We start from the raw sequence: 18,483 nt of genomic DNA, 5'->3' as shown, positions 1-18,483 counted from the left end.
CGAGTGCGCATGCTCGCTCTGCCTGAAGCGCCAGAGGCGCGAGGAAAAGGGGCGGGGCTGACGAGCGCCGAACTCGAAGTGCGCGTGCGCACCAGGCCCTCAACGCCTAACGCGCGGGGTCCGGTCTCACCGGCTCCCACTCGTCGGTAAAGAGCGCCACCAATCGTGAGGGGACCTTCCTCTGTTCCCACCCCGGATCCAGCTTATTTCATGCTTATCTACGGGGATCTTGTGTGTCGTCTAGTATGGCGTGCGCTCCCCGCGGACTTCGCGTAGCGCCAAGGGTCCCCAGGACACCAGCGCCTCCCGTCGGCGACCCGCAGAATGCGTGGCTCGGGGACGCGCAAGCGCAGTGGCTGCGGCAGCGCTTCCGGGACGGCGCTGTGCGACTTTTTTGGCGCGAGTGGCGACGGCGGCCGGGAGGGCGCGGTCCGCGCTCCGCGCTGTGGGTCCCGGCAGCGCCATGCGCTACAACGAGAAGGAGCTGCAGGCGCTGTCCCGGCAGCCGGCCGAGCTGGCGGCCGAGCTGGGCATGCGGGGTCCCAAGAAAGGCAGCGGTGAGCGGGCCGGGGCGCCGGGCCGGGCGGGCCGGGCGGGCGGGACTGGGCGGCCGCGAGCCCGAATGAGCCCGCCCTGTGCCCGCAGTGCTGAAAAGGCGGCTTGTGAAGCTGGTGGTCAACTTCCTCTTCTACTTCCGGACGGACGAGGCCGAGGTGGGCCTGCGGGCGGGGGTCGGGAGCCGAGGGTCGGGGCCGGGGGCCGTGGTCCGGCGGGGGGCGGGGCCGGGTCGCGGCCGGCGGGGCGGGGCTGGGGGCGGGGTCCGGTCGGCGTCGGCGCGGGGGGCGGGGCCGAGCTGGGGCCCGGGGGCGGGGCGTGTCGGGGTCCCCGCGGAGGCCCGCCCCCACCCCGCCCTCGCCCGCCTCTGCCCGCAGCCCGTCGGAGCCCTGCTGCTGGAGCGCTGCAGAGTCACCCAGGAGGAGCCCAGCGGCTTCTCCATCAGTGAGTGCCCGGCCCTGCCCTGCACCTCCCGGGCCCCGCCCCGGCGTCCGTCGGCCTGGAGCGAAGTCCACTGCCTCGGGCGGCCGGAGGGCGGGCCCGGCTCTTCCCCTGGGGCGCAACCCCTTTCTAGCTGCAGCCGCAGTTCTGCTAGAACGGTCGCTCTTGCTGGGGAGTCCTGCACTGTCCGGGGTCCTGCGGAGGATCCCCCCGGGGTCGTCTTGAGAGCAGCGGAGTCGGCCGATTTTCTGGTGTGGCGCCCAAAGGAGAGAAACGTGTGCTCGGCCCGTCCAGGAGGGCACAAGTCCTACAACAGGGTGTCTGCAGGGGTGGTTCCTTGCCAGAGGACGCTTCCCCAGGCCATATTGGCTCCTGGGGGTCGCCAGCAGTCCAAGGGGCTCTTTGCCTTTGTGGAGTCATTCCTGGTGGGATCAGGGTTGGTGCCCACCTGCTCCCAATTGATCTTCTCTAAGTCGTTGCACCGGTAATGGTCCTGCATGCAGGTAGGGCCGCAGTTTTAGGCTCTAGGGGTTAGGACTTGAACGTAGGGACTTGAGGACACAGTTCAGTCCCCCGCACGGCTGGTGGGAAGGAATGAGCCTGGCCTTGGACAGGAGGAGGGGACGTTTGGACAGAGGCAACAGGAAGCCGAGGCCCGTGGCGGGCTCTGGGTGGGGTGGGAGGCAGTGAGCGGGAACGGACGGGGCTGCTCCCTCTGCAGGCTTCCTGGAGGACCCCGAGAGGAAGTATCACTTTGCCTGCGGCAGCGAGGCACAATGTCAGGAGTGGATGGGAGCTCTGCGGCGAGCCAGGTGGGGTGTGGGCCTGCCTGGGCGGCCGGGGTGGGGCACAGCAGGGCTCTGTGAGCACGTGCCACTTGCTCCCCCAGCTACGAGTTCATGCGGAGGAGCCTCATATTCTACAGAAACGAGATCCAGAAGATGACTGGCAAGGTGCGCGGAGGGTCTGGGGGCCAGGGGTGGGAGCCAGGTGTGGGGGCGGGGCAGGGCCCTCTGGGGCCTGGGCTCATGCGGTCCCTTCACCCACACAGGACCCCCTGGAGCAGTTCGGCATATCTGAGGAGGCCAGGTTCCAGCTGGGTGGCTTGAAGGCCTGAGCCTGGAACAAGCCCTCCCCATCCTCTCCGCGCCCTGGGTTTCTTGGTCAAGCCCGGATTTCCTGCTGCAGGCGCTTGGCTTAAAGACTTCAAAAGTCCAAGATTGGTGGGGGTGGGCAGGGGCGGGTTGGAGAAGTAACCCAGTAACACGCCACCCCCGGACCTGGACTGGTTTGGCACCTGTTGGGTGCCCCATGCTGCTACCGGGGGACACGTGTCCACTCCTAGAAGCTGCGGCCAGCCCCTCGGGTCCATCCCTCTGGGGCCTGGCAGCTGCTGAGGCTGGTATCGCCCTTCTGCCCTGTGCAGGCCGAATGTACGTAGCTAGACAATGCTGTGAAGGACGTGGGGGGCCGCGCCTCTCGGAGCCACTGTGAATTCTGCCGCTGAGCAGCCCTGGCCGATGCCTCTGGGCGGAGCAGGACGCCTTCGCTCCCAGGCCAGTGTGGTTGTTGTACTCAAATAAAGGGACCTCTTTTCCACGTGGGATGGTGCTGCGGTGAATGCGGGAGGGGCTGCTGCCCGGAGGTGGAGTGAGGCAGGGCTGTTCCAGGAGAGGGACAGAGACCTCGAATCAGACCAGGCAGAGGCACGGAGTCTGGGACTTTGCTTGGTCGGTGGCCCATGGGGCCTGTGGCACTGACTAGGCTCTAGGAGAGAACAGAAGGGTGGTCTGATTGAACCCAAAGATGACCTATGACCCCAGTTCCTAGGCCTCCCCTTGAGTACAGGCACGACTCTGGAAAGGGTTCTACAAATGTTGGAGTCCTAAATCCATTTGTTAAAAAAAAAAACCACCACATGAAAGGTATCCTGGTGGGCCTGACCTAATCAGGTGTGCATGCAGGAGGGGCTGGGCCTCCCTGAGGTGGGTGGCTGCTGTGGGCCTTGGTCCCATGACCGCCTGAAGGAGCTTGCCAGGCTCCTGCTGGGAGTCCTTGTCCTCCCGGCCGGGGAGTGGGGAGCGTGGCCGCTGGCCCTCCGGCCTCTCCCTGCGTCCCAATCAGAAAGAAACGCTGCGAGCAGACCAGCTTCAAGTGGAAACAAGTATTTTATTACAGCGTCTAGAGGTGGAAACGCAGAATGCATTGGCGATCTCTTAGAAGAGGGTCAAGCCAGGCCAGTACCCCCAACTGAAACAAAGTCTACCAGAAACACAAGAGCAAAGCCCCATCAGAGTTACAAATCAAGGTCAAGAGACGTGGGAGACAAACCAGTGTGGCTGGACCGTGGGAATGAGGGCGGGTGGGTGGGGACAGAGGGGCACGTGAGCCTTGGAGAAATCACAGTCCATAGCTGCAGGGCCCGGCCAGCTGCCCGGGAAGGCCGTGTTCACGGTTAGGTTTTCCTGAGCAGAGCCACCTGCGACCCGCAGACTTCCCTGAAGTGGCCCGTGGTCAGCGGCAGCCCCGGGGCTCTGCGCCCCCGCGTGCCACCTGCCTCACACCAGGGACCGTATCTGCACACGAGCATCTGTGCTGGGAGACTCCGTACGGCACGTCCGCAGGAGGCCCCCCGGAGGTGACCTGCCGTGTGCCTGGACAGGGCTGCTCTGTTCTACCCCGGGGACTCCTGTGTGACCTCTGCCATCCACCCTGTATCTTTTCACGGAGCCCTGTGCGCCTGATGGGGGTGGGGAGCAAACACTGCCCTGTCCTGGGGGGCAGGGGTTGGGGTTCACAGGGGCGAGGCACAGCACCTTCATGCGCCGGGAGCACCAACCAGAGGGTGGGAGCCAGGGCGGCCAGTTACGGAAGGACGGGCCAGTTTCAAGAACCCATCATGAGCACCATCTTCTGCCTCAACTATTGCTCTGGGCCACCCCCAGGGCAGGCAGGAAAGCAGAGCTGTGGCAAGGAAAGGGCCCTGCAATGACCCTCTTTGGCCCGCATGCCTCAAGGCATCTGCCTGCCCCTCCAGAGAGTGGGGATCAGGAGGCAGCAGGGCCAGGCTGGCCCGGTGCGCTGACCCTCCCCAGGCAGGAGCTCAGGGCAAACCCACGATGCACAGCCCACCTCTGGGAAGAGGCAAGTTCCCGGTGTTCCTTGGTGGGTGCAAGCACCTGAGAACAGGGCTCCTACCTCACCAGCTCAGCCCTTCCTAAAGCACCCATCTTGGGGTCCAGGGCCCCCTGCCAGGACCTTGGCTGACATTCGCCCTTCCAGGGGCCTGGGGACTTCTGGACACACCCTTTTGAAGACTGCGCACAGACATGACACTGGTCAGACTGCTACACTGGAGGGGCTGGAGAACCCTGCTGGCACCTTCTGGAAGCATCCTGGCTCTGCCCTGGCGGGTGAATGCGGCGAGGGGCACTCACTACCCAGCACCTTCCCTCCCAGGCACCGACACAGCGGCTGCAGGGCGGGTGGGGCGGCAGCGGAGCAGCACGGAAGGGCCAGAGGGCCTTGGGCAGGGCGCGGGGCCGAGCACTCCGCCCCAGGAACCACGGGCACGCAGTCAGGGGCGGGGCGCCGGCCCTGGGCCCGTGCCACTGTGTGCACTTGAATAAATAGAAAGGTTTTCCCCTCACTTTTTTCTTCTTTAGTTTACTGTGCATTATACAATCTAAAAATATATGAGTCAAGTCTATGAAATTTATAAATTTTTATCACATCTCTATAAAATACTGTCACTCCTCAGTGTGACTCTCTTCTGTACAGACAGCCCAGGCCCCCGTGACTGCCCAGCGCCCGTGCCGGGAGCTCACCGCACGCTCCAGCGTACCGCGGTGGGAGCCCGAGCCGAGTCGAACCAGTAAATGCACTTGCTGCACCGGGCCCGCTGCCGCCGGGGGTCGGGTACCAGCCCTTCCTCAAGCACCACTCAGAACGGGGCCGCGCACAACCGGGGAGGCTCTGACCAGGCCTGCGCCTGCGCCCGCCGTCCGTTCCTATGCCAAAGGCCCGACGCCAGGCCCGAGCGGCCGCCAGTCTGCAGGAGCCGTTCACAGTGATGGGGCGGGGGCGGGCGCCCCCTCGGGGACAGGGCCTCTTCTGAGGAATGTCACGACAGAACCAGCCACCTTCTGCCTGGAGACGGCCGTGCCTTTGGTATAGGAAGAGCGGCGGGAATAAATAGGGCAGGCGCCTCGCGGCCTGGTTTGGCGTTGGTCAACCTCCAGTCAGCACCAAGAGGGCGAGCAGGCCGAGGCCCGCGTGGAGATAGCACCGGGACGGCGGCCGGCGCGGCGGTGGTCGGGCCTCCGGGACGTCGGTAGGTAGGTCCTCTCACACACAGTACTTACACTTCTCAACGGGTCGCCTTACGACTTCGGTGGAGTAAAATAAGTCAGAGTTGTTTATACTTTTTAAAAAACGATAAATACTTTATCTAAAACTATCGACAGCATGAGCCGCGGCCGGGCCCCAGCGCCTCTGCGGGTCTGCACAGCGCGGATTCACAGTAGAGCCTCGTCCCTGTCTGCGGTCCGTCCTCGCCGTCCTGGGGCCACCGGCCGGGCCAGCCTTGCATAGGTCTCGCGGTTGAGGTAGAAATCCTAGTTACCTGCGGAGACCCGCGGGAGGAAAGGCAGCACAGCGTCAGCGTCCCACGCAGGGGAGCCCGGACCTTCCCCCAGGCCAGGGAACCAAAGCCTCCTACAGACAGACGGACGGATGGTCGGACAGAACATGGTCGCTGCAGGCCCCGCCTCTCCTGGCAGGGACCCCTGGAGCCACGCCCCTGGTCCACCAGAGGCAGCAGGTCCCCGTCCTCCTGTCTGCCCCCACCAGGAGCCTGGGCACCAAGGCCCTCCCTGGCCACATGCCAGGCCCTGCTCGCAGTCCAGCCCACGGAGACCTCCCGTGACAGCCACGGGGCAGGGGAACAGAAGGCGGCGGTCCGCCGTGGGCCAGGCCCAGGAGCCTGACGCGCACCAGCTTCCACACGCACACCTCGGAGCTCTTCAAAGCCAGTCCCGGCCACACACCTTCTCTGATGGCGTGAGACCCCCCCGCGCGCACCAAAGCCGCTCTGCCTTCTGGGCTTTTCCGAGAGGACTGTGGCATAGCCTGTCCCCAGACCTCAGGGAAGGCTGTCCACCGACCTGCGCCCTGACCGGGAGGCCATTGGACACCGGCGGTCCCATGCCTGTTTGCACGTAAACACGCAGCAGACGGCGGAGGACGGCCTGGCCCCAGTGCCCTATTAGCGCCGGGCTTCCTTTCCTTGAGTCCTTGGCCCCAGGGACGTCCCCAGGGACGCCAAGCAGCAGCTACCAGGGCGGCCGTACCAGGCCTCACTCTCTCACGCCTACACGCGGCCAGCGAAGGCACGGACCAAAACCCCTGGAAGGCCTCATGCCGACCGTCCACCCGCTTCCAAAGACCGGCCCTTCCTATGCTGCCTGCACCGACTCCATGCACGGCCAAGCACGGGCCGCGCCCCCGCGAGCGGCAGGACCTGTGCATCACAACAAGGCTGTCCCTCGGCAGCCGGCCCCACGCAGCCCTGCGCCCGCTGGCTCCCGGGGCCTGCGCGGGGGCCTCAAGCTTGGGAGCCCGAGGCACGAGCACCGAGGTTGGACAACCCTCCACACGTGGTCTTTTCTTAAAGCCCTAATGGTGCATTCAGGGAGACAGGCCTGCGGGGGAGCCCTGGAGCAGACCAAGGGCAAAGCTGAGCTCTGAGCTGCCCTGGGGGGCCCCGGTCCCCCGTGGCCACAGACATGAAGCCTGAGGGCAACGATCGCAGGCTCCATCCAGCTAGACGGGCCAGGCTACGGGCCTCCTCCACCTCCTTCCAGCCACCTCTGCTGGGCAGGGCCCCAGGCGCGCTTGCCATAAAGGGCTGGGCCAGGTGGCAGAAGCCGGCCATCCCCTGGAGCCCCACAGTGGCTCCTCAGCCGCCCGGGAGGCCAGAACGCACGGCCAGCCCTGTCCAGCCGCCCAGCTTCCCTGGCCTCCCTGCGCTCTGTCTTTCCTTGCACTCTCAGAACCAACCGTCTCCACCCGAGGCAGAACAGCCTGGGTCCCCTGGGCCCCTCCACTCTCTGCGGAAGGAAGGACAGATAGTTCAGGGTCTCGTACGGGCCCCGTGGTTGGGCTCTAGCCTTACCTTACAGAATACGAACGGCTAGCTAAGCAAGGTCTTTATCTCGGCTTAACCCCCGCAAGGCGCGCGGCATACGGAGGCGGCATGCCAAGGGAAACCCACACGGCAGACGGCCCCGTGGAGCTGGCCTGCGGGATCACGGGCGCAGCCTGGGCCAGGGCCAGCCCGGGCAGGGGCTGGTGGTGCACCGTGAAGGAGGGGCGGGGGGCCTTGTGCGGGAGGGAGGTGAGCTTGATGGACAGAGAGGCGTTAGCAGGCTGCAGAGAGGCGGCAGAGGAGGCGGGTAAGAAAGCCTGGTTAGCCGGGAGGGACGCGAGGTTCTGCAGAAGCACGGGCTCAGAGTTAGCCGGGAGCAGCGCAGGGGCAGGAGGCAAGGCAGCGTTAGGGGGTGGGGGTGCGGGGAGGGCGGGCTGCCCCTGCGGGGGCGGGGGCGGGGCCTGAAAGGAAGACGCGGGGGCGCCAGCCACCGCCTGCAGCGCGGTTAAGCCCAGCGTGCCGCTGCGACACGCAGCCCCGCTGCCGAAACTGGCTCCAAACGGATGGGCGGAGGCGGAAGGCACCGCGTGGTTAAAGACACCTGCAAACAGGAGAGAAAAACTCAGCTTCAACAGGTGGGCAGTGTCCGGCCAAGCGCAGAGAGACACAACAACGGGGAAGCAGGTAGCGGCCGCAGCTCCTTGGGCGTCGCGAGGGCAGGGGCAAAGCAGCAAGCAGCAGGGCGCGGGTGGCCAGGTGCGACTCCCCTGCAGTCCAGTGCTGGGCCACGCCCCCTGCGGGCACGCCCCCCGGGCTCCCAGCCAGAGACCCGCCTGCGCCCAGCAAGGAGCCGGCCTCAGAGGCCCGGGCCCCCCCTCCACGGTGCCCCCACACAGCAGCTGCTGTGGCCCCTCGCTCTGGCCCAGCGACAGCCCCCAACGTGGCCCAGAGCCCGTGGGCCATGTCAGTGGGACAGACGACCTCCACGGGGAGGAAACCAAGCCCTAGCTGTGGCGCCAGCTCTCCTGAAGGTACGAGGGACGCCGTCACCACCAGAGGGCCTGACGCAGGCCGACTCACGCGCGAGTGCGCTGCCCACGCCACAGGCACATCTGCGTCTCATGAAAAGGAGCAAGGTGGCAGGTGCAAAGTGGCCCCCAGGGGACAGGCGGGCACAGCCTCTCGCCCCTTAGGGGGCCCTGCAAGGGAACCTGTAAAGCAGTTGTCATTAGCCCCACGGTCCGGGAGGGCGACGGTGTGCGGCCCGCAGGACCCGCGATTCAGACGAGGGAGGCGCGCGTCTGCCTACCTCCAACTGCGCCGCCTGCCACCCCAGAGGAGAAGCTGCCCATGGCGTGCGAGTTGGTCAGTCTGGTCGCGGCGGACGAGACGTGCACCAGGCCGGCGGCGGCCGGCACAGAGCTGAACAGGGACTGCAGCACGGAGGAGCCCAGGTTGGCCTGCAGGGACATGGGACCCAGGGCGAACTGTGGGCCGGGGGCAAAGGTGCCCAGGAAGGGGCGGTGTGTCTGGGCAGAGGGAGCCGCGCTGACCGTCGAGGACGCCACTGTGGCGAGGCCCGGGCCGCTGAGAAGGCCCCCGGGAGGCACAGTGGCGGCAGAAATGAAGAGGTTGTGGCCGTTCTTCAAGTCGGGCTCGCGGTCCCGGCCCTTGCCCGGCTTGCTGTGCGTCAGCGAGGCCTTGTCTGGGGGCCCACACGCCGGGAGGCCCGGCTCGCCCGCCTCTCTGGCCTTGGGGCCACTCAGTCCGTCCAGCTGCCTCTTGTTCACAAAGGTGCCAGGCTCTGCGGCGGCACCCTCCTTGCCCCGCGGGGTGGGAAAACTCAGGGGGCCGCTCAGGCTGGCCGTCTCCGGGACCTTGTGGGAGAGAGAAGCACCATCGCTGAAGCTGTGTAAACTGAGGTCGGCGGTCAGGCCCCCGCTGAAGGCGAAGCCGTTGGGAGGGTTGCTGCTGGGGCTCAGTCCCCCGGCCCCCGCCAGGGCACCGGGAAAGCCCTTCCTCGGGTGGGCGGCCAGCTTGGCGTCGGCCAGGCCAGGCTCCTCCAGGGGCGGCCGGAAAGCGAACAGGGAGTTCTGGCTCAGGGCGGAGCTGGCCTGCAGCGGGCTGTCGGCGCACTTGGCCAGGCCGAGGTCGGAGATGGGCGAGAAGGTGGATTTCCACTTGCTGCTGTTGGCGGGCTCGCTGGCAGGCGCCGGCTTCCTCCCGGTCAGGCCACCACCTGACGAGAACCAGAGCCGGTGAGGCCCCAGGCTCAGAGCCACCCCTCCCGCCCGAGCGAAGTGCGCTATGGTCCACGTGGGCCTCTGCTGGGGGATCAGGCGGCCGAGCGGAGCGAGCGTGGGGCGGGATGGGGAGCCGGAGACCAGAGAGTCTACGGCGGGCTGAGGGCCGTCTGCGTGCTCGCAGAGTGTCAGAGGCTGGCCCAGTTCGACCGGCAGGGGACGGACTGCCCCCGGCAGTATCGAGACCAGCCGTCATGGGGACACAGGTGGCATTCGACATCACCCAGAGACAATTCTAGAAGCCCAGCGTGGGAGGTCCTGAGGGTTGAGGCCACACCCGGGGGCCAGGTCACCTTGAGCCTGGGAGTCGCGAGGAAGGACACATAGCCACTCACCGCTTTCCAAGGTTTTCGGAGGAGATTTGCTTTCTAAGGAGATGGTTGCAATTTTCCTCTCAATTCTATCAAGAGAAAAATAGATGGCGGAGGTTTGAAATACATCTGCACTGCCCGGCCCACCTGCCCGCAGACCTCTCTAGAGGGGACCATGACTACTGGGCAGAGCCTGCGGCCCTGGTGGGGAGCGGGATCCTGACTGCAGGAGGGGACGAGGCTGAGCGCTTGGGAACCGGGGTGTCACGTCCCAGCACAGACGCCAAGAGTCCCAGCCTCTGCGTCATGCCCCTGAGGCTCACAACAGCTCCCTGCGCCATGTCAACAGCGGCGTGTCACCACATGACATGGGGTGCGTGGCACATGCCAAACTGCAGAACAGTACACACTACGTGCCCATGCTTCCATGGCAAGTCCCGAAGAACACCGTGACCTCTACAAACACAAGAAAACTGCCCCCAAAGAATTCGGAAACAGAGAGGCTGGACATTCCTAGCACAAAAGAAAAGCTCTCGAGGGCGCCTGGGGTCTCAGTGGGTTAAAGCCTCTGCCTTCGCCTCAGGTCATGACCCAGAGACTTGGGATCGAGCTCCACATCAGGCTCTCTGCTCAGCGGGGAGCCTGCTTCCTCCTCTCTCTCTGCCTGCCTCTGCTTACTTGTGATCTGTCAATTAAATAAATAAAATCTTAAAAAAAAAAGAGAAAGAAAGAAAAGCACTCGAGTATTAAACTTCTAAAAACATAATTTACGTCTGCAGAAAAGGAACAAGATGAACGGGCCTAGACCAGCCGCCGGGCGCAGGCAATGAAAGCAGACGGAGAGAAACGAGACCGGACCAAGCCGCAACACTCCGGTCCTTCAGACACCTGCGGGAACGTGAGATGACAGACCCAGAGACCCGCGGACATTCACGGAGCAGGCGTCACATGAGACCGCCCGTCCGCACACGAGAGAACTCCTGCATCCCGACCACAACGCAGGACCGGACACACACACGGCTCTGAGCCACGAGCAGACCCTCCACACCCCTATCAGAGCGCAAGGACGCTCAGAGCGCCACTGAGACCCCCAAACCCATGGGAACGGCTGTTGTGTTACAAAACAAAACAGACAGCAAAGGTGCCGGGAGAGTGTGGCAACACCGGCCCCTCCCGCCGACGGGGCGCGCGAGCACGGCTGCTGCGGAAGGTTCCTCGGAACATTAAACACGGAGTCGCCGTCGGGCCCAGAGTTCCACACTGGGAGACTGAAAGTATTTTCTTCTTTTTCAAGACTTACTCGTTTATTTGAGAAAAGAGAGCGCGCAGGCGTGCGTGGTGCGTGAGCAGGGGAAGGCAGGGAGGAGAGCGAGCCCTCCCACAGACCTCGGCCGAGCACAGAGCCGACGTGGGACCGAGACCCTGACCTGAGCCAAAATCAAGGGGGACACCTAACCGACCGAGCCAGCAGGGGCCCAGCGGAAAACGTCTTCAGACAGAGGGCGGTCTGGGGCACTTACGGGAGCCTTACCCCGTTAGCTAAACACCGGACACCCCAGGCGTCCACCGGCATGTAACGAATGACTACGACGTGCGCAGTCCGTCCCCACACGGGAACACGGTCCAGCCTCAGGAAGGAAGGGACCCAACCTCTGCCACACACGGAGGGACCCCGAGGACACAGGGCTCAGGGAGAGGAGCCAGACCCAGAAGGACCCGTTCCTGCAGGTCCCCACTCCCAGGAGGGCCCCAGAGGAGTTCCGTCGGCACAGAGAGAAGAGGGTGGGAGCCAGGGCTGGGGAGTCCGTGTTAAGGGACACGGGCCTTTTTCTGGGGTCATAAGAATGTTCTAGAATTGATGCTAATAATGCTTGCACAGCTCTGGGACATATCCAAACCCACTGGGCCACACTCTTTACACAAGCAAGGGGCCACGCAAGTCCGACCAAATAGCGCTGTCCCACATTCGGAGAGAACACCGTTCTCGCTCAAGCACCCCCTTGTGCAGTGCCCGCTCTCTCGAGCCCCTGCCTGCCGTGGCCACTCATGTGCCCGTCTGCTCCAACCACGTGACACACGCACCAAGAACCAGGCACCGGCAACTAGGGGACACAGCAACGCCACGCCCCGGCGGCTCTAGGCCCAGGGTGCTGGCCTGCCCTAGGTCTGACGTCTCAGGCGGGAGGACCGCCCAGCCCCTTCCCGACCAGCATCTCACCATGTAAAGGTGAGCAATCTGGGCCTACCTACTCGAGCATGGTCACTCTACAGCACTGCGGACGTCAGCGGACGGGCCACGGACAGGGCCCTGGCACCCACTGACGGTAACCAGACACTGCCCCGGGAAAGCGACCTCATCACGAGGGCCTTTCCTTCCAGAAGCCGCGCCCACGGACGCCCTGTGCCCACCCCATCCGGCCCCGCTCACCTGGCGCTGCCCGGCTCGTCCTCAGAGCCCTGCTCCTCGTCTGAGGTCAGTGGGGAGTAGTGGGCCCCGTTGGTCTGGCTCAAGGGCTTCTCCTTCTTGAGAACGGGCGGCTGGTCGTTGTCCTGGTAAGGGACAGGGGAGCTCTTCAGGCTCTCAGGGGACGAGATGGCCGTGATTTCCAAAGGCTGGTTAATGTTGCTGACCTGAGGGACCACCACAGACACAGCACAAGCCTGTCAATGGGCTCCCTGGGCGCCAGCACCCACGGGCTTTGCTAGGGTCCCCACTGCCCACACCTGCCCTGGACCTCAGGCTGCTGGGCAACGGCAGAGCCGGCCTGGCGCCCTCGGAGGAAGGCGGCCCAGGGCCATCCTCCCGGCTGTGCTCCTGGGGCCCTGCCATCCTGGCCAGGCTGGGAACGGGAGCCGCCATGAGAGACACCTGCGTGGGCCGGACAAGCTGGCCCGCCCTCCCCACCGTGTCCCTGCCCCCCAGCCGGCCCTGGACTTACCATCGAGTTGAGGTTCAGCGGGGACCCTGAAGACTGTGTGAAGAGGCCGGCGACGGACGGCAGTGCCCGACGCTTGGGCGACACGCCGGAACTCAGGCTGGGGGTCCCGGCCGCCGCCCGCTTCCTCCTGCCCCGCTTACGGCTGTCCGGCCCATGGCCTTGGCCGCTGTCCCCACGGGCGCCCGCGGGCAGAGGGCTGGGTTTGCCAGGAGGCGACTGTTTGGCACCGCCGCCAGCCGAGATGGTAAAGACGATCCTCCTCTTGGCCTCGCCCTCGGGGTCGGAGACGCCAGCCTCGGAGGGAAGGTCCCCTTTGTTGGCCTCGGGCAGCGGGCCCTGGGCAGCGCTGCTGAGCCGCGGGCTGGCACAGAGCGGATGGGCAGGAGAGGCCGCACCGGAGCCGCGGGACTGCTGGAGCAGGGGCGGGAGCTGCGGGGCGGAGCCACAGGACCCCATGCCAGCGAACAGGCTTCCTGAGCTCGAGACCTCATCCAAGGTGCCGGGCTCGGCTCCGGGAGCGAGGGGGGCCGGGCTGCCTGCCAGGGCCCCGCTGACGGCCCCGGAGCCCGTGTAGAAGCCTGCCAGGAAGGACGGGCTAGGTCAGGGGCGGACGCCGTTGCCCCTCGTAAGCGGACGGTCACAAAGCTCCACGCCCGGGAACCCGCCCTCCGTGGGGTTCTGCCGAGCATGGGAGACAAGCACCCGTGAGCTGAGCATGGCTGGGCTGGGCCAGGCCGGGGGCTCCCGAGCAGGCACTTCTGGATGCATGAGGACCCCTGGTGCTGGAACCCGACAACTCCAAGTGGGCCTGGGCACCCCCCTCCCCCAGAGGCTCCCTAAGCCGCAAGAAGCCCTACTGAGGTCCCTGTCTCCTGCACAGACCCGGGCCTCCCCACCCCAGAGGAAGGGCTGCTGGACACGAGAGGCGGCCCTGCCCTCCCTGCATTAACACAGGTGGCGGCAAACTGGTGACCGGCCTCCGGGGCTGGTGTCACTGGCACGCCCACCACCCCTAGGGCCGAGTGGCTGGGACAGAACCCCCCCTGCCACAGAGGCACCATGTGCCACCTGGCCCTGTGTGCAGTCTGCAGAGGCCTCTGCCAGCAACCATCAGGGGTCTCTGAAGGGGACTCAGAGCCCAGATGGAAAGCAGGCTGCTCCCCAAGGACATCACCAGCCAGGTGGGGCTCGCGACCAACCCCGGGTGACCTCTAGGAGGAAAGGGCAGCATGCCTCAGGCCAGAGGCTCCTGACGTGAGCCAAAGTCCAGCCTAGAGCCGCTAACCCCAGGGCACAGGGGCTGACCCCGTGGCCAGGAGGAGATGGGCCTGCTCGGAGCCCAGCCTGCTGGGTCTGGGGCCTCCCCTCCACCCGCCTGCCCCGGCTCCTCCTCCTTCCGGCAGCGGCAGCAGAGGCCGGGCCAGGCTGGGCCCTGGGGGCGGGGCTGGAGGCAGGACCCAGGTGCAGGAGAAGCCGTCTGACCTGTAGAAGCTGGAGCGAGGTTTTTGCTTCCAGCGCCGTGGGCATTAGCGCCCATCTGCTTTTCAAGTGTGGACGAGGACTCTCGGGTCTGTGACACAGGGCTGGGGGTGCTTCTCTGTGGAGAAAAAGTCCACACTGTCAGATGAGCCAGCGCTGGAGACTAAGGGCAGGGAGGGAGTCCCCGACATGAGCCAGAGGATGTGCAAAGGGTGCGAGGCAGGGAGAAGGGCAGGTATGTGGGAGCCAGTGCACAGAAGGGGAAGCCACCTGCTCGGGGTTTGAGCTCTGCGGGCAGCAGTCAGAAGGTTCTGACAAGGGGAGGGGCAGATATCCGTTCCAAAGGACTGTTCTGCTAACAGCGAATGTCAGGCTGGGGACGAGGGGAGCAGGGACAGTGGCTGTGACCCAAACCGTGACTCCACTCCTTGTGGACGGGCTGGAGACACGCAGCCACGCAACATCCGTACACAAACGTTCACATCACCGCAACTTGGAACAGCCACGGGTGGGAACAACACGTCTGCCCGCAGGAGAGCAGATAAACACGACATGGTCTGTGCACATGGGGGAGTGTCCCCGGCCACAAGCAGGAGTCAGGCGCCCCCACGTGCGGCCCCAGGGACGGCCTCCCGAGCCCATGACACGCAGGGTTGGAACCAGACACAGAAGGCCACGCGGGGTGCGAGTCCATGCGTGTGACACAATCTGTGGACAGGTGTCGGCTGCACCACTTGGTGAACTAACTAAAGGCCACTAGAAGGGGCACGTCAGCCGAGCGGACGGAACACCAATCACATCCGCACTCACACAGCCCAGCCCGTGTCACGCAAGACGGAGCCCCAGGGGGGCCCACGTGTGAGACAGAACGAGGGGGGTGGGGCTTCATTCGTCCACCGAATCTGGAGTTCAATTCCATCTCCACCCAGACATACCACCCCCCCGCCCAAAAATCAGGAGATGAAAATGGGAAAACGTTACTGTAACCAACCCCGCATTCTGGGGCTCTGTCTCGGGGGTCGCGGTACGCCCCACACTCATCAGCAGGCCAGTCAACAGAAAGTAGGTCTCACAGGGAAAAAGCCCGCCGAGACCCCCTCTTCGCCTACACACCACACTGCGGAGCCCAAGGGCCCGGGCCAGTCACCCAGGGACAACAGCGCCCCCGGCCGGCACGCACTCACCACCTTCTCGGCGCGGCTGGGCAGCACCACACTGGCCAGGGGGATGCTGACGGGCAGTTTGCTGGGCTGCACGGTGCTGAGCGGGATGCTGACGGGCAGGCTGGTGATGGCCTCCCCGCTGCTGGCGTAGGCGCGCTCCTTCACACCCTGCACACACACCACCAGCCCGGCCTCGCTCCTGCTGGCCAGTAGTGCCAGGCCACCAGCGCCACCCGAAGACCACAGGGACATCCCCACGCCCCACCCCAGCACAGGAGGAAAGCCCTTGTCCCAAGACACGGTTCCTCCTCCTAAAGTCCCAGGGACCCGCCCCCTTCCTTCCCCACAGACCCTCCCTCCCGCCTCTACGGACAACAGCCCCCCACGGGGGCTCGGCTGTGGCACCGTGTCCCAGGCTCATCCCAAGCCCCCCACCTGGCCCTCGCCTAGAGGGCCTCTCCTAGCAGCCAAGCTCGACACCCAGCACGCACCCTCCACGACGCGGGTCCCGCTCTCACCTTCTCGCTGCCCCTCTCCCCTGTCATCTGTAAGGCCGCGGGGGACGACGGTCGCGGGTCCTGAGGGCTCAGCTTGATACCGTTGGCGATGCCAGGGCTCTGGTATGGAAGGCCGTTCTCCTTGGCGTGCTCAGCTCTGGAACGAGACACAGCCCTGGTTCCTCCTCTGGGGGTGCCCGCAGCCTCAGGTCTGCATCTAGAGCCAGTGGCCAGGCTCAGCGCACACCCCGGGGGCTCTCCCAGACCGCCGAGTGCTGGCTGACCAGACCCCAAGGTGGTCCCCGGCACCAGAGTGGACTCACCGTGGGTGTAGCTCGCTGGCCGCAGGCTTGCCGCCGGCTGCATGGTCCTGGCTCAGGTGCCGCCTGAGTACCAGCTTGGCCGGGGAGAGCCGGGTATAGTCGGGCAAGGCCAGGCCCGCCATCTTCTCGAGCCGCGGCCGGCCACCATGGCTGGGAGTACAGAGCGCGACGTCCTGGTCCAGCGGGGAGGCCAGGTACTGGGGCGTGTTCTGCTTGGACGAGGGCCGGCTCAGCGCCCCGCACACCTCGTAGCCGGCCACGTGGCCGTTCATGGAGAGCTCCGGGCTGGCGCTGCTCAAGTGGGGCAGTGAGAACTTGGGGCCGTCCAGGTCGAGGTGCAGACGGCCAGGCTCAGCCTCCAGCTCCCGGCCCAGGGCGCCCTTCCCACGCAGGTGTGCGGACAGGCCGTCGTCGGGCGGCACACACGACTTCAGCTGCAGGAGCTCCTGCCGCCGCTGGCTCTTCTCCAGCTCCACGATGCTGATCTGCCGGGTGGGGAGAGGCTCAGGCCTGCTGCTCGGCCCAGGGCCTGAGGCCCAGCCGGACGCGCCACACCCGGCCACCTAGCCAATGCAGACGGACACAGCCCCGGAGCGCCTGTGAGGACGCAGACCGGCTTTGGGGGTGATGCGGAGGCCAACTGCCCAGCACGGGGTGGGAAGCTCCGGGGCCACCGGACAGAACACCTGGTGTCCAGGGAGTTCCACGGACATGCGCTTGGGGGACGAGAACGGGGAGCTGTGACCCTGTCTGTGCTGAAGGACCCTACGTATAAACCGGCCACGAGAAACTGTGGCTCTGGGCTTCCCTCCCCCAGCGTGGGGCACCGGGATTTTCTCTCTGGTTTCTCTGCTTTGTGGTTCGCCCTCACGGACGTGCCATCACTCCACAGAGGGGTCAGCAGCCTAACGGCCACTCACACACAAGAGCACAGCAGAGAGGCCTGTCTGGGCCAACAGGGTCGGCAAACCTCCTCTGTGCCAGGCTCCCCTGAGTCACGGCCCTTCAGAGGGCGGGTGGCCTGGACCCCGGGACCTCACACCAGTCACAGACCCACTTTGGGGAGCAGGTCTTTAAGAAACATCCTTAACCGGAGTCTTCTGTGCCGAATAATTCATTGCGACATCGTTTTGTAACAAAACAACACTTGGAAGACCCCGAGGGCTGGTGACCAGGAGAGCCTCCCATGAACGGTGAAGCCACGCTGGGGAGACGCCAGCCCAAGCGGGGGCCACAGCCTTGCAAAAACGGAGCTCGCAGGTGCTGCCGACACCCACGCCGCACACCGTGCTATGGTCCTGTGGTCATCGGAAGGCTACACACCCAGCCAGCCAACTCTGGGAAACCAGGACCGGAGACAGACCGCCCATTTCTCCTTCCCTCCTGCCCTGCTTCCCGCCGGACCCTGATACACATGCCACCCTTCTCGGCAGAGGGGCCAGCTCCCGGGATCTCCTGCGCAGACACCGGCCTCCTCACGGCGGCTTCATGGGGGACTCACTAAGGGGCACCGGCGAGATGCTGGGTTTCCGAGGAGCCTGAGATGCCTTGGAGCAAGCAGGGCCCCTCGGCCGCCAAGCCCTCTGCTCCCCTTCGAGGGCCAGAAACGGGACGTCCAGGCTGCTTCCCAATACCCCAACAGACAGCCTGACCCGGGAGCAGGACAGCCCGGCGGAGGCGGCCGGCAGCACTGCCCCGGGAGTGCAGGGCCCTCCGCGGCGCTCGCCCCCACCTGCAGCTCCAGACAGTGCCTCTGCTTCTCGGAGATCTGGGTCCTCAGGGCCTGCTTCTCCTTCAGCAGGTTCTCCAGGGACAGCGTGGACCAGTCCAGCTTCAGCTCCTCACACCGAGCCTTGAGCTGTGGGGATGAGGAGGTCACGGTTGTGAGTCCCGGCCGGGCAGACCCTTGCTGCAGAGCACGCGCCGCTGTTGCGGGGGCACCTGTCCGCCCGGCAGAGGGCAGAGCCTGGGCTCTGAAAGGAGACCCAGCCGATGTCTGGGCAGGTGTCTCTGAACACCTGTGTATCCGGCAAGGGAACCTGCTAAAAGAAGGCCAGGCTGGGAGGCAGCCCAGAGTAGAAACTGGGCCTCCCCGGTCAGCACGCCCAGGGGGAGCAAGGCACGGGTGCCCACAGGATGGGACAGGAAGGCTCCGTCACAAGTGACGCTCCCGCACACCCAGCAAGCGTGCCCTCGTCTCCAGAGCAGTGAGGTGCCAGGAGATGTGCCCCCGGCCCTAGGGCTCGTCAAAGAGACCAGCCTGGGGCTGCAGGAGTGCCAGAGGATATTACAGTCTGAGCACCTGGAGAGCTTCATCGAGTGAA

General features: G+C 65.4%; 2 protein-coding genes across 13 annotated transcripts in view; one reads left to right on the top strand and one right to left on the bottom strand.

Annotated features, from left to right (window-relative positions):
- The first annotated feature begins 75 nt into the window (after positions 1-75).
- PLEKHJ1 (pleckstrin homology domain containing J1) lies at positions 76-2,600 on the top strand. 4 transcript variants are annotated; one of them, XM_082750842.1, is made up of 6 exons: positions 76-557; positions 646-713; positions 933-999; positions 1,718-1,808; positions 1,886-1,949; positions 2,048-2,600. In XM_082750842.1, the coding sequence occupies exons 1-6, from the start codon at positions 464-466 to the stop codon at positions 2,111-2,113; spliced, it is 450 nt and encodes a 149-aa protein (XP_082606968.1). In that variant the 5' UTR covers positions 76-463; the 3' UTR covers positions 2,114-2,600. The 4 variants fall into 4 exon arrangements, 3 of the variants coding, with proteins under 3 accessions (XP_082606968.1, XP_082606967.1, XP_082606966.1); XR_014308063.1 differs by having other exon boundaries at positions 360-557; positions 933-1,499; XM_082750841.1 differs by having other exon boundaries at positions 360-557; positions 933-1,247.
- A 545-nt stretch (positions 2,601-3,145) lies between these two features.
- The window catches only part of DOT1L (DOT1 like histone lysine methyltransferase), a 59,569-nt gene continuing 44,231 nt past the window's right edge, over positions 3,146-18,483 (bottom strand). For 2 of the 9 annotated variants that reach the window (XM_082750832.1, XM_082750839.1), the window contains exons 19-29: positions 17,892-18,017; positions 16,160-16,644; positions 15,858-15,993; positions 15,361-15,507; positions 14,180-14,294; positions 12,698-13,275; positions 12,187-12,389; positions 9,783-9,847; positions 8,454-9,383; positions 7,172-7,745; positions 3,146-5,620 (exon numbers count right to left, since the gene is read on the bottom strand). In XM_082750832.1, coding sequence (XP_082606958.1) covers positions 7,207-7,745; positions 8,454-9,383; positions 9,783-9,847; positions 12,187-12,389; positions 12,698-13,275; positions 14,180-14,294; positions 15,361-15,507; positions 15,858-15,993; positions 16,160-16,644; positions 17,892-18,017 — 3,324 coding nt within the window. In that variant the 3' untranslated portion in view covers positions 3,146-5,620; positions 7,172-7,206. Of the gene's footprint in view, positions 5,621-7,171; positions 7,746-8,224; positions 8,356-8,453; positions 9,384-9,782; positions 9,848-12,186; positions 12,390-12,697; positions 13,276-14,179; positions 14,295-15,360; positions 15,508-15,857; positions 15,994-16,159; positions 16,645-17,891; positions 18,018-18,483 lie in introns of those variants that run through there. The other 7 variants (XR_014308062.1, XM_082750833.1, XM_082750834.1 and 4 more) reach the window with 7 other exon arrangements.

Source organism: Mustela nivalis, assembly GCF_964662115.1.
Source record: "Mustela nivalis genome assembly, contig: HAP1_SCAFFOLD_1933, whole genome shotgun sequence".
NCBI classification, from domain to species: Eukaryota; Metazoa; Chordata; class Mammalia; order Carnivora; family Mustelidae; genus Mustela; species Mustela nivalis.
The sequence above is the reverse complement of the archived record's forward strand: the minus strand, read 5'-3'. Positions and strand labels throughout refer to the sequence as shown.

What these genes read in the sequence shown, in the direction of transcription:
- PLEKHJ1 (XM_082750840.1), top strand. Translation starts at nt 464, where the DNA reads ATGCGCTACAACGAGAAGGAGCTGCAGGCGCTGTCCCGGCAGCCGGCC. An exon ending in TCCGGACGGACGAGGCCGAG is followed by an intron (nt 714 to 932) that starts GTGGGCCTGCGG and finishes CTCTGCCCGCAG; the next exon opens with CCCGTCGGAGCCCTGCTGCT. An exon ending in TCCAGAAGATGACTGGCAAG is followed by an intron (nt 1,950 to 2,047) that starts GTGCGCGGAGGG and finishes TCACCCACACAG; the next exon opens with GACCCCCTGGAGCAGTTCGG.